General features: G+C 38.4%; 1 protein-coding gene across 2 annotated transcripts in view; it reads right to left on the bottom strand.

The window, feature by feature from the left end:
- Positions 1-14808, bottom strand: part of CRIPT (CXXC repeat containing interactor of PDZ3 domain) — a 38214-nt gene that overhangs the window by 20573 nt on the left and 2833 nt on the right. The window contains exons 4-5 of one of the 2 annotated variants that reach the window (XM_009635673.2): positions 13938-14041; positions 7-11063 (exon numbers count right to left, since the gene is read on the bottom strand). In XM_009635673.2, the coding sequence (XP_009633968.1) occupies positions 10999-11063; positions 13938-14041 (169 nt within the window). In that variant the 3' untranslated portion in view covers positions 7-10998. Of the gene's footprint in view, positions 1-6; positions 11064-13937; positions 14042-14808 lie in introns of those variants that run through there. The other variant, XM_035891266.1, reaches the window with a different exon arrangement.

The raw sequence follows: 14808 nt of genomic DNA, 5'->3' as shown, positions 1-14808 counted from the left end.
AACGCCCTGTGATATTGGAGGTTGCTTTATAACTGTGATAGCAAGGCTGATAATGCACTGGAAATAGATCACACTGGTAAAACATGATCTCCTTGTGTTGGCTGACAGATGTCACACAGAAAAAGCAGATGTTTTCATATGCTAACCATAGAAGATTGTAACCACATTTATAAACTACATGTATTAAATAAGTGGGTCCTAGTGTAACTCCAGCCTGACAAAAGACTGGGCTGGAGGGGAGGAGCAAATCAGTTCAACCATAGCCAAACCACAGGATGTGAGGCATGTACTTCACTGGCTTATGCTAATAGGACTGGGAGTCCCTAATGCCTTCTTTGAATGCACCCCAGAACTGCCATAACAGCCACATAATCTAAGCTGCAATAGCAGCTGAGTATTACAAAAAAAACCCCAAACAAACTCAAATATTTTGAGAGAGAATTCTGAAAAGAATAATATAGTAATGGTAACTAGTATACAAGATATTATAAACAGGCCTGGATGTGTAAGTCATTTTTAATCAGATTACATATGGTGGTGTGCAATCATTTATATTCACTAGTAGTCAGGATAACACCTTTTTAAATACTCAGAACTTTAGAGCTGCCAGCCCAGTACTCCTCATTTGCACTACACTTACTGGCTCTCCAAAGCATTGAAGAAATGCTTCTAGCACAAGAGCTCAGTTACTTGGTGTCAGAATTTGATGGTGTGTACCTGGAGGAGGACCATCTCAATGTTACTTCACAAGTACTGGCAGGAACAATAGGGTTTGCAAGATCCTACTTTTCTTCCTCTAGTTTAAGAGCAGTTTATGAAACAGACTGCTCTTACAGTCACTGAAGCTCTGAAACCTGCTGGGGTGCCCACAGTTGTAGAAGTAACATAATCGCTGGTGTTCAAGCATAGTGCCTGCTGTGTCAGGAAGAGTTACACTGTCCCAGTGTATTACTGTCATCTCCCTTTTGGGAGATTTTAGGGGAGATTTTGAGCCAGCTCCTGAAGCTGATTTTTTAAATGACCCAGATGCCATGACCTTGGTGAAGTCATTTGCAGCTGGCTCCCCAAAAGAGACATCGGTGTTCCAGGGCTTCGCTGTTAGGCCAACTCATGTGCAATGCAATCTTCAGCCTTGAGACTGGCACTGCAGCTCTCCTGCACAAAAACCTGTGTGGCATTGGCTGGGATGAGATCCTCAAAAAGCAACAATCTGAGTGAGAAGCTACCTAAGCTGTGTCTTAACACCTAAAAGTTGCTAGGTATCAAGTTCCCAAGATGAAGAGGAGGAACATGTCTTCAGCCAGATTTCCTCCGTGAACTCCGTTCTAGAGATAAAAGGCAGATAGTTCTTATAGGGAAGAGGAATACACAGTGGCTGATACATTGATTTTCTGATTAACTGAAGTATGTTTAAATATTGACTACTGAAAAACAGCAGTTCATTTCAGAGCTGTTCTCAGAAGTTAAGAATGATACTCCTGTGAACTTTTATCCAGGCATATAATATTTTAGAATATTAAACAAAGGTTGAACATTTAACAAATCACTATGTGGACACATACGCATGGTATTGCTCAGTGCTGACCAACAGCAGGACAGTCACCAGCATTATTCTTACAGTCTTGCAAGAAGATCCAAAATCCAAGGAAGAATTTTCTCATGCTGATCAAGAATTAAATGGAAATATATTCCGAATCAGTTTGACAGCACTAACAGTAAAAACAATTGCCAGACACTGATTACCATGTGTGGTATGTTTGGAGAATCTGTACAAGAGAAACAGCTATTTCACAGCTTTTTTCGCACTTCTTGTTAGCACCTTGCAGTCTCCTGAAATTCTTGCTAAAGGATAAAAGTATTTAATTCATAGCAACCCAACAAAAGCCAGACAAGGTGTTCTCTCACTGTTTGCAGCATAATGCCACTGTAACGTTTTACTAGCCAGAATCTAAAATTACCTACTCATCCCCACACAAGAAATCAAAATGAAACCAGCTCATCCCAACTACTAACAAAGCCTACAGAAGACAAACTTGACAACATATTCCCGAAGATACTCAGGCATTACCCAGATTTCAGTAAGAGCTGGATGACCACACACCTTTGAGGATACAGACCCTTAATCCTTGCTCCTGAGGATTCTGTCCCATTTCAAAGGATTCTATGGGTTACTTCCCAAAAGATGCTTTGATCAAAAAAAAAAACCAAACCCAAACCCACAAACCCAATACAGGTCTCCCCAGCCAGCATTCCCCCTATGAACAGCCAGAGGCACAAAATTGATGTAATCTGCTTCCATACTGTCCTCGATCTTTTCTGGCTGGCAGAATTAGGGTACAAGCTAAAATTCCTAGCTGGCATGGCAAGACAAGCATGCCACAGTACTTCAGAAACTGCTGTCTGGAAAGCTACCCTTTGGAAGTCATAGCCCACTGGAAAAACAGCAAAGCAATTATGTGCCCATTCCTAAAAGTCATTAGCAGAAATTTCATTAAGTGGGCTATGATGAAATATGGATAAGTGGCTGCAGAGAGACGTTCTTCTCCAGAACTGCCCCTTTCCTCTGCACGAATGTTTCTACATCCTGAAATTAGGCCTCTCAAATACATAGAAGTGTTGCATAGCCTTCTGCAGGATTCAAAGAGGAGGACAAAGCTGTTTTGCTGAGCCCTCAAAAAGTATTTTTAATCCTTTTCCTTAAACTAAACCAATTTCCTAGGATGGACTGGAAAAGGGTTGGATGATATACTGTATGTATCATGCAATGATATACCATGCAACTTAAAATAATAGAGTAAGTCAGTACTGCACTATCAACCTGTTCTGATACATGGAAAATGCTCAATCATCAGTTAACAGGCTGCCTCGTTCCTCCTGAGAAGGTAATTTATTTATCGCTAGCTGGAAATTACAGCTCGGAAGTCCTGTTTGCCACTTTTTGAAGGGAATACAGAACCAACAAGGTAACACAATGCTGTTTCTTAAGATCTCTGGGATCAAACAGTCTTTCCAGATCCTTATGCATAGGGAAAAGATCAGCTGCCATTGTATTTCTATTTACCTGATAGTAGCAAACTGAATTTTTATTAAAGCTTTATTGGAAATAAACCTGCAGTAACAGCAAATTAGACGGAACAAGTGACATTTTTATATACCGTTACTAATATGCCACATTTTGTACCTTATTCATTCTGTGCTGTACCTTATTACACAGTTTGATGTGAGCACCCATTCTCAGTGAAACCACTTCAATGGGAATTAGGTCCCTAACTACCTTTAAATATTTGCAACTCTGAACCAAACTAGGAGCCATACTTAGAGGAAAAGATACTCTTCCACATCAAGAAGAGTGGCAAAATCTGACTGTTAACCTGAATTTGAATCAAAAGTTCTGTAGATGTTTGGGTTTTTTCCTATCGGATTATTTTTATTTTAATAGCTGCCCTTTCTTCAGCATTCTTAGTTTTACTGATTTTATACATACAACTTTTCTCACATGCAAACGTACTTGGAGACACAGTTGTGTGTTCCTCAATGCACTATAATCCTGTTGACCCATTGTCTTGAGAAACCACTGTCCTGCAACATCCTGGATATGCCTTAATCTTTGGCAGAATTGGGGTAATGTATCATAACCCATAGGTCTCCAAGTAAGAACAAGTTAAACTGACAGTATTATGTATGAAATGTTCAATGCCTAACTTTAATCAATGCTGAAAACCAAACAATTATACAGAGAAAGTGTTTACACAAATAAAAGAGGAGTATAGCCCGAAGTTGGTGATGAAACTTACAGCCACATACACACACATAAAATGTTATGGAAAACTGTTTCAATGGACCTGAAGGGAAAAAAATCCTGTATGAAAACTATGCTCTATTTGTTTTCCAAATGAACTAACTCTTTCATTAAAGGGATCTTTGTGTCAAACTCTTGTCTTAGTCTGCCCTGGTCATACAGGCATTGAAAGCATTACACACAGACACACACATGCAAGCCATCTCCTAGCAATCTACATAGGTCACTTATTTTAAAATGAGTTCTAACCCCAACCTGACACCAACTTCCTCAGCAGCCTTGGACAAATCAGCTGAATGGTTTGTATTTATCTACCTTGCACAGCATTGTGAGGGAAAAGCAATGCTTACCAAGCGCTCAATGACAGCAGCGTGCGCTTGTGCTCCCCACACTTTTACTGTTGCTAGTACTACAATTTCCTCCCTCGATCTAAACATTGATTTTTTCATTATGAATATAAAGGCAGGAATAAAGCCAAAGCATATGGCACTTTATGGTAGAGCAGTCTTTATAAAATTGCCTTGCACAGCTAGCGTGTGACAGACACACTTGTCAAAACCTGGCTACATTCACCTCCAAACAATCTTCATGACCTTGCCATATATAGTCAGGATTTGAAACTTTTAATTATTTGCTTAAACAAGCTTAACCTTGAAAAAAAATTGTCCCTGGCACCCAGCTGTTTCTGAAAAAAAAATCCAATACAGAAATCTTTTATAGAATAAAAAGGCATGGAGATTTCAAGCTAGTTTATATCCTTAATATTTGTATGATCATTTGTTTCTAATTTAGCTGGATAAAAAAAATTTAAAAGTTTTCTCTTCATAATGAATGTATCTGACAGTCTTGAGAACCTGGGTTTTTTTTCCTTCATATACTATAACGCCTGGTTGTCTATTTTTTTCCTCAGTGCAACTATCAATGCTGCACTTAAAGTTAAGCAATGCCATATGCTTGTATGTTAGCCAGGTGCAGAGAGGTAGTTACAACAGGAAATCTGGGCAAAACAGAAATAATCAGGAGTGAGTACTATCAGCCAAGTCATAAGAAATCAATTGCTTTCGCTCTTCTCTACAGCGTTTTCCTAGAAGCTTCAAAGATTCACTCACACAGTTCACTATTTGTAATGGTTTAGAATCTGCGAGACATTAAATTTGAACACTTTGACTCCTAAAGCCTGAATTCTGCTGCCCTCACTAGCAAACACTTTTTTTCTTAGCTACCACCCAGGTAGGCACATGGAACCTCTCTGCCAGAGGCCTCCACAACAGCACTGCAGGATGCCACATGAAACGAGCGCATGATGCCCCCCCTTCTTCGCTGCAGCCCTCCCAAGTCTATGTAAATCCATACTGATCTACTTATCGGTCCGCTGTTCCTAACCTAGGCTGGGAAATATGCCACTTTGGTGAGCTTCCGAATTTGGATTTTATGTGTTCTGTTGAGAACAGCAGCAATTAATGTTACTAATATCTCACTATCCAAACAAGGATCTATTTTAAGCTTAGAGGAACTAATCTCTCAGTCACTGCTTCAGGCTCTCTTCAAATTCAGGCTGACACTGCTGTATACACAAAATATGCCTGAACTTTCAAAGATTTCTATGAAACTCTAATAAATAGGGACTACTACCTGAAAACAAAACAAATCTGAAAATCTATAGATAACCCTTCCCTTATATCACTTTTGCTTACTTCCCATCCTTTAGGAAACAATCATTTTGGAAGCCATAAAAGGAAGCTATTCATCACTGAAATGTCACATCATTGCTTTTATCAAAAGCCTTCCATAGAAAGACAGAGATTTAAGACGGCAGAGTAAAGTCTTTGCTTAATGCAATTTGCATTTAAATATTTTAATCAATAAAAGATGACAATTGGACTGGGCTAGACGCCAGCTCCCTGAGAGCCATGCCTTTTGTCACACATCATCTCAGTCGCACTAATGTGTTACTGAACATTAGTAAACATATCAGAACAGTAAGTGTCCATGACACAATCTGGGAGCTGTACAAACTTAAAATCTTTACCTTCTACAGCAGCAAAAGGAATAACAGAAAATTAACAGCAAGGAGTGATTTCCTGAAGACTGGACTGATAATTTTAAGATGCTTGTGAGAGACCCATTAGCCAGGAGAAAATGGCAACTGTGAGTTCCGTGTGTTTGCATGTGACTTGAAACAGTTAACAATACTGATATTTAATCATCATAACCATGATGATGCAGAAAAAAACCCCCACCACTCAGCATTTGTTTTCCCAATACCACTTGGCAGACAAGCATATATAGTTAATTGGATTTGCTGGAAGTACTTATGCTTAATGAATCACTAAAATCTTTAATTTCAGTCTGCATCCTTCAGCGCAAAGAAAGAGACAGAAAGGAAAGAGGAATAGTTTCTAAAGGTTTTTTACTAGAAAGACAATCTGGAAATGTCTGCTTAATTAGGTAGTGATTTGGCCATCAGTTCAGTGGTGCCTGAAAAATCCACTTGCTATTTTTCACAAATGAATGACAGCAAGGCAAAAAAAAAAAAAAAAAAGTGTCAGAAGTGTCTTTGTGAACCATGTAAGAGAACAATTTTTATCAGCAATGCCTCATGGAGAATACTCCACTCAGTTCTTCCTTCATTTTCTTGGCAAGATTTCAAACAAATTCTTCCAGGTCCCTTCAACACATCTGTTCCTGTTGCCCTTAAGTGGGTGAAGTAAGCACTCCTTGTCAGCAGAGAACTCTCAGAGAACGTTTTCTGCAGGCGTTAGCCAGACATGATGAACACATGTATACCTCATGCAAGTTCTGCGAACGAACTATGGCCCCCATCCATAAAAGCTAATGAAAAATCAGTTTCTGATTAATTTCAGATTATAACTTCTTCCACAAAATCACAAGTCTGTGAGGCAGACAAGCAGTTCAAAACCAACCAGTCTTCTACATGAGGCACATTTATAATCCTCACTAAAAGAAACATTTGGGTCTGTTATTTGTAAGGGCTGTCATCATGCCTTATCAGATTGTCCAACCAGTTCTGCTGACTGGGAGAGCAAAAATATTTTTGCTTAATAGCAAACCTCAGCTGTGATGCGGCAATGTGTTCATTCTCTCATGATACTCAGGGCGAGTTTTCCTGTCACCAGTATTCCGTTTTGCACCCTGCCACATTTTTTTTTTCTAAACCAGTGATCTGGTAAGATACTGTAAGCAAAAGATATACCTGCATGATCCCATGCTGAAACAGTGCTCACTGAACAGATAGTTCTATTAAGCAACCAGTAAGTCAGGGACTGAGCAGCAACACCCCCAAAACCACTCTTGGATTCTCCAACATCTAAAGCATTTGACAGAAAGGGATGCATCTTTAGGCCATATATACTTACAGGAGATCAGGAAGCCCAGTTCCAAACCAGGGAAAACAATGACTTGTCTGAGGGGGGTTTATTAAGACTTTATTAGCCCCCAAAATCTTATTCTCAGTGGAGAAGCCCTATCACAAACTAAGTTTTGCCATACCACATGTAAAGAGCCATAGCTCCTACTCTTGGCTTACTGTCTTTCAATGAATAATGAATCTTTCATGTTGAGGATTCTTTCTGCGTCTGGAAAACTTACAGCTTTGTATTAGGAAAATATAGCAACATGGTTCATTGCACTACTTCGAGCAGCTGCTTAATTCAATCTATTGTTCTTTATTTTTTGCACATACCTCTTACATCCACTGATAATACAAAGGCATCAGTCATTCTTGCCCAGAATTTATGACAGTGAGATTGGTAGAGGGTTCTGGCCTAAGCGTCTCTGGGTAGAGCAATGCTCAGCTAGTACAGAACTGGAATACTTGTGCAATCTGAAGCACTGCAGAGAGATGGGCTGATGATAGGAGTGATACCAGAACAAGCATTTAAGTGCAACAGATTTACCATCTGAAACCTGTACATGTCTTATTTTGCTAAATAAGAGATTTTGGTGCAAGTCTGGGCCAGTCTCAAGAAAAACTGAACGCAAAATAGTCAGTGACATCCCTGTATATAAGAAAGTCTTTCTTGCTATCCTTCTGATAATGAAGGAACAGAATAAACCTAACAGGGGAAAAAAGGCCACATTTATACAAGTAAACAATTAAAATAGCACTAATGCCTTGGAACAGTATTGCTAGATGACTATCCTGGATGGTCCTTTCTCCAGATTCTGCAGCAGAAAGAACAGGGTTAAAAAAAAAAAAAAAAAATCAAACAAAAACAAACAAACAAAAAAACCAACATGGGGAAGAATGTGAGAACACCCTGATACAAGGACCCTTCAACAGTTCCTGTTCAATTTTCATCTGACTGGCTGCTACAGGCACAGTAACATTTTTATAGCTAATCTGTTCTTTTCTCTCAATAATCTGCATCAAAATGTTGCTTATACTGAGCTCAGTAAGAGCTCTGGCCAATGAACACACAGAAACAGCAAGGACAGTATAGGAATTCAGCAGTACTGAGGAAAATTCTAATCCTACTAAATTTGGCAGTACAAAACTCTTACGTAACCTGTGATTTAGAGGACAGTCTGATCATCTGGGAACATTAATGTGTTCTTCTCAGTACATTAAACAAAAATGGCAACTTTTCCATTACAGATTTTCTTTTGTTTTTCACTGCATAATGTCTCAGGAAAGGCGTCCCATGCTAATAAGACATTTTTAGTATCAACAAAAATGCTTTTATATGACAATCAATCATACTGAAGGTGTACATAAGTTTAAGTGCTTCTTTGCCAAGATTGCCTTGAACTGTGGTGCATCTCAGAGTTGCAGGAGAGGGCTTGTAATCTAAATTTAAAGCAATGTGTCTCCAAAACAATGCTTGTAAAACAGGCTTTTCTGAAAGTTGACTGTTACATCAGAAGATTTTACAGATCTCAGGAACTGAATCTCTCATGAGGCTAAGAAGGTTTGAGAGCTACAGATGGAAGATCCCAAGCATGCACAAAACACTAGAATAACAAACCATTGTTTGTATCCACTATTAAAAAAAAAAGAACAAACCTAAAACCTGTCTCCTTTTCCAACAAAAATACATTCTAACATGCAAAAGCAGCTGCCCATAATAGGATACAGGTGCATAAAAGCTCTATCCACAAAACAATTACGAACAAAAGATATTATTTAAATCCCTGTTGTTCTTAAATCAGTTACAAAAAGAGGTAAGAGTTCGTTCAGTGCCAATATTTACAGAGCACAATAAAGATTCAATTCATGCCACATATTCAAGAATTACAAAGTCATGCTTTTGAAATAGATACTGGCAAGTTTTAGGAAGACAAGAAAGAAGTTTTATTTACAGAACAGCAAAAATCAATCTATCTTATAGATCACTCTCATAAAGGGTGAAGAGTTAAGAAAGTATCAGAGAATCTGCCACCTGAAATCACCACACGCTCTGCTGACAAGCATCTGCTGCAAAACTTGAAGCCAATTATAGACATTTTCTTTTCATGCATACAAAGGATGTGTCATAGAGATGTACACTAATACTAGAATTCCTTGATGCATTTGGAAACAAATGGCCATCACCATGTACAAATAACTTTGCAGGCTGCCAACCATCACCAGCTAGCTAATCCACAAACCTCCATTCAGTTGTTAAGGTTAATTGTTAAGGAAGCTTTTAAAATGAAAAGCAGCAGCATTCCTCTCTTCTTTTGGGGGACCCAGCTCATTCCACTATCCTGACAAAGCTGCTTAGTAAATATAAAATGCTGAAAAGAATGACCAATTTAGCAACTGCAGGATGTCAACACATTTGGAACAAGAAACTTCGGTGACAAATGTTCAATAATGGATAGTTAAGGGTGACAGGAAATGTCAGGCAACCTCCTTTAGAGGGCTACTTACAGTGCAACCGCAGCATGACAGGAGCTAAGAGCAAAGAGAATAACTATATCCCCAGTATTCATTTTCTCCCACTAACACACAGAAAGAACAGCGATTTTTTAGTCTCCATTAGTCATGCAGTTGTCTCAGTGACAGATATGAGAACAAAAGGAAACCTAAACCAGAGTACCTATTCATAGGGAAATTCCCATTGATAGTTTTTCTGTTACAGTTGAAAGAAAGTTGCAAAAGCATAAGAGATTGCCAAGAGGAGATTGCTGAGAGGAGTAAACACTTAAATAGATCTAGTTAAAACCCCCCCATGAATTAAGAGTACCATTCTTTTCCCCTAAAATGCATGCACAGTGAACACTTATTACTCTCCCTAACAGAAATTGCTTTCTTATGCAGAAAGTAACCAAAGGACAAAAGAAATGCAGAGCCACACTCAGCCTCTCATGTTCAGAGAGGTTCACTTCAAGTCTTGTATCAAACCAATGCTGAAGAGAAGGCAGCCTGTTTTGATCTTTCAAATTTGACACGTATATAAGCAATCACATCACAGAATCCAAGAGCCAGTGTCAAACCAAGTATTTAAAAGCCAGACTAACTTAGAAAATTATGAGACTGAGACCTGGCATTAGAAATTGATGCTCATTATTTCATTGCCTTGGGCTACCAAGATGCCATATCCAAAGCCTTCTTAGATGCTAACAAGGGAATAGCTAATCAGCCTTACTGGCAAAGAACGAACCAGCAGAGTAACACACTAGATTTCAGCAGTTTAACAATTTGTGATTTAACCAACCCTACTGTAGGCAGAAACAAAATTCAACATGACAATTGCATTCAAATCTGAAGAGCAATACTTAGAGGGGAGGACGTAATAGTTTGATGTGAGAGTAATTATAAATACCTGTAAGCATAGAACTAAATTTAAGTGCTACTTTAATGAGGTGATACAAGCTCATATTTTATACATCTATAAAATATTACTATCAGACAAGCAGAAGACTCAAAATATGGCAAAAGAGTGTTAATCTCAAAGATCTCTATTATCACGGTAACATAGTTTCAACCTATCCACTATGATCTCATTCATTTTGAACTGTATCAGTTGCTGCAAACCATTATCTTTAAATTAATCAGTTAACATTAGTGCTAAAACAACAAAAATCAAATATTATATACATTTCTAGGCAAACAAACAGGCTGTCTTTACCTCCCATCTCATTCCAAGTAAATGTATTATCTTCCAGAAAGTAATATTCACAAATGAGTTTAGAGAAAAGTTACTGTACAAAGACACAGAAGATGAAGTTCATAAAAAGACTAGTCAATACAATTAGACAGAAGTTTGCTTGTAGTTCTTCGTATCCAAGACCTTCTTGCCACACATTGAGCAGATGCCTATAAACACACAAAAGGTGTGTAAATTATTTTAAAATCATTGAAGTTTTTCTACAAAAGCGTAGTTGATGATTTTGTAAAGATAATTCTCAAAAAATTGCTTAAATGAGCCCTTATTGACTATCTGTGCATTTTCTCACCAGATATTGCAAATTCAGAAGTAATAATATGAATTCTAATACAAATTAGTATTTGCAGCATATGTGTAATATTGCCACTTAAAAAAAATAAGCTCTATTTTGAGAGTATTATGATTCACAACACTGCCTGAAACCTCTGCAATTTGCTGGAATACTGGAAGAGAGACAGGAAAGGCTCCCATTTGGCAAACAGGTAAAAATGATGTATTATTAAACTTTGTAAGTCCTGTAGCCAAACCGAGGCCTGAGATGGACAGAAAGCAGTTAGGCTACGAAAGTATAGTCACCAAACAAGCTGACTGCTAAATGGAAGATTAACAGGTGGGGAGCTTCAGAAATTTGAGAAAGTTGAGAAGAATATGGTTTCATGGAATTTACAGAATATTACTATTTACAGACTATTACTATTTACAGAATAGTAGAAGTGAGAAACAGTGGACACCAAGAACACTTGAAAGTTGAAGTGAAGATGACCACTGATGTCTCAGAGGACTTCGACCTAAACCCGAAGAGTGGCAAGTCATCAGCAGGGGCAGAGGGGTGCGTTGTCTCAGTGTTTCCCTGTGCTAAATCTTCTGTCTGGTAGGGCCACATCTCATTTTAGAAGACCATTCATCAGCAGACAAAAAAAAAAAAAAAAAAAAAAAAAAAAAAGAAAGTCAAGTGGCAACTACTCCTGTTAACTCTCTCCAAATCGTGTGCTTTCATACGTTGACATCATGTGACTGGACATATATCTGAGAATCCATTAGGAGAGAGAACAGCAGGGAGCATGCCACATAATTTACTTTGGAGAGCAAAATCCAGCCCGCAGGCGATTCACTTCAGGTCTAAATTAACTTCAGATTGCCTCTCAATTTCAGAGATATGCAACAGTTGAAGCACTAAGCCATATGACTGCATTTGCTTCAAGAAACATGCCACAACTACGTCTTTGATAGTCAGAACTAGAACCTAAAGCACCTAGCGTTCTGAATTTTATGAAGAAATCAGATTCAACCTGGAAGGATACACAAGCAGATGAAGACAAAATCCTGAAGCCCACCCAAACCAGCCATAAGTTAAAGACAGAGAACAAGGTTGTACCATATGGGATTCAGTCAGCCATCTGGTGAGCATCTAGCAACCAGAAAAGGCACCCCTCCTACAGCAGGCTGCTAAACCACTGACTCAGTGATACAGTATACATTTATAGAACAATTAAAGTAATTTCATAAACAAAACTTACTACTGGTTAGCTGTAGCTCTACATCTAACAATTGGTTCATACTGTGTCTGTATGCTATGTGGATTCCTCCACATTAATAATGTGAATGAGTTCATGATGAGTTTTTTCCCCTCCAGGAATTACAAGTTTTAGCCCTTTTGCTTACCTACTCAAAATAAACGTAATAAAAGTTTCATATCCTTAAGGCTCTTCATCAAATTTGCTTGATTTTTTTCCTCCCTCCAGAATTTTTGAACAGTTTTTAAGAACACTGAAGATGTATTATGAACATGGGAGACAGAAAACTTCCAGGTATAAGCAGAATTTCAGTACAGTCATTCACAGATAACTTGTAAGTACAGAAAGATTTTACATATAATGTACTGCACAGTATCTTGCTTTCTAGGGACAATGATTATAGTCTTCTTTTTCATTTTTCAGTTTCACCTTAAGCCAAGCTTGATTTACAACACATCAGTGTGTTCACAACTGGGCCAGAGACTCCTTTTAGAGAAATGTACCTTTTAATGGTTTCTGTTAAGCCACTGAATGTGTAAGAATACATGCAGGCACAAAGACAACCATAAGCATGATTTGCCTTCAGAGACACTTTCTAAATTGCTTTTACAACTCAGCGTATTTTCTTCTCTCTGCCTTTTACTGCCCAGGTATTTTATTTTTGTTAAGCTAGTCTATCTCTTTACTAAGATCAGAATTTGGATTTTTGGTTGTTTTGTGGGGTTTTTTTGTGGGGGTGGATAGGTCTGGGGTGTTTGATTTTTAGTTTGGGTGGGTTTTTGTTTGGTTTTTTTGGGTGTGGGTTTTGAGGGCCGGTGGGTTTTTTGTTTGGGGGTTTGTTTTTGGGTTTTGTTTAAGACCACTATTTAGATTTTTAGATTTAGCTATTATAAAAAGGGGTGAGGGGAGAAGAGAGCAGAAAAGGGACAAGCAATTGAGTTTTACAAAGTATGGGGTTTTTTTAAAACTGAGAAAAATCAAAGAAAAATCATTGCTAGATGACAATTTTCTATGTAATTACCAAGATTAAGCTTACAGTTATTCTTCTGATTCTACTGCTTTAGATACCAGAAACATTCTCAAAGCAGCAGAATCACAGAAAGACTTCAGTTGGAAAGGATCTCCAGCAGTCTCTAGTCCTGCCCCTGTTCCACTCAAAACACAGCCAACTTGGATGAGGCTGGCTCAGGGCTTTTCAAATCAAGCTCTGAATACCTCAACGGGTCCTTGTTACAACATTTCACCGCCCTCACAGTGAAAATTACTTTCCTTGTATGTAATTAGATTTTTCCACATCCTAATCTGTGTACATTGTCTCTTATTCTATTTCTGTGCACCTCAGAAGAGTCTGACTCCATCTTTTCTAGGCGTTCCTATTAGTAGTTGAATACAGCAATTAAATCTCATCTTAGCCTTCTCTTCTCTTGCAAGGCAAAACAAATTCAAGAGTTCCACTTGCTCTCTAATTTCAAACCAAACTGGGGTAATTTGGTACTCAGTGAAACTCACCTTTTTTATAGGCACATCCTTGACAATAGTGAGATCCTGGCTGATGAACAGAACTCTTACAAATCCGACATATTGCGAATTTGTTCTTTCCATAAGGATCAAATCTAGGAAAAAGAAAAAATATTTTATTTATACACCTTGAAATAAAGTATTTCCTCTGCCTCATCCTAAAAGTCTAAGCCAGAGGGCACAGACAGAAACTCCAGCAAAAACTGTAATTCAGAAAAAGGACATACAAGGATTATCACTAATAGGCTGCACAAAGTCTACAGAAAAGCTCCCACTTTCCCCATTAAGAGAGATTTCTTACCTTACTGACAAAAAATTAGTAAAACTAAAAATGTGTCTTTTTATTAAGATACTAGACCATTTTGAACTTGAACACCTTGAATCAGTGCCTTGCCCCTTGCATAACAGAACGTTCCCTGGACATTAAGAAAATGTTCAAGAGAGTGTACCAGCAACCTTAGCACAGAAAATAAGCATTCTGGCTCCTCTCCTAAGAAAAGCATCAAACCCTAGCAATTTCAGTGAGAACTGCAGTAAAATAGAATCATAGAATCACTTTGGTTGGAAAAGACCTTTAAGATCATCGAGTCCAACCTTTAACCTAACCCTGCCATCCCACCACTAAACCACGTCCCTAAGCACCTCGTCTATCCTTCTTTTAAATACCTCCAGGGATGGGGACTCGACCACCTCCCTGGGCAGCCCATTCCAGAGCCTGACAACCCTTTCAATGAAGAAGTTTTTCCTAATGTCTAACCTAAACCTGCCTTGGCACAACTTCAAACCATTCCCCCTCGTCCTACTGTCCGTTACCAGGGAGAAGAGGCTGACCCCCACCTCGCTACAGGCTCTGCAAGGTAGT

Source organism: Egretta garzetta, unplaced genomic scaffold (assembly GCF_000687185.1).
Source record: "Egretta garzetta isolate BGI_Z169 unplaced genomic scaffold, ASM68718v1 scaffold123, whole genome shotgun sequence".
In the NCBI taxonomy this organism is placed as follows: domain Eukaryota; kingdom Metazoa; phylum Chordata; class Aves; order Pelecaniformes; family Ardeidae; genus Egretta; species Egretta garzetta.
Note: the sequence above shows the minus strand (reverse complement) of the source record. Positions and strands in the feature narration are given on the sequence as shown.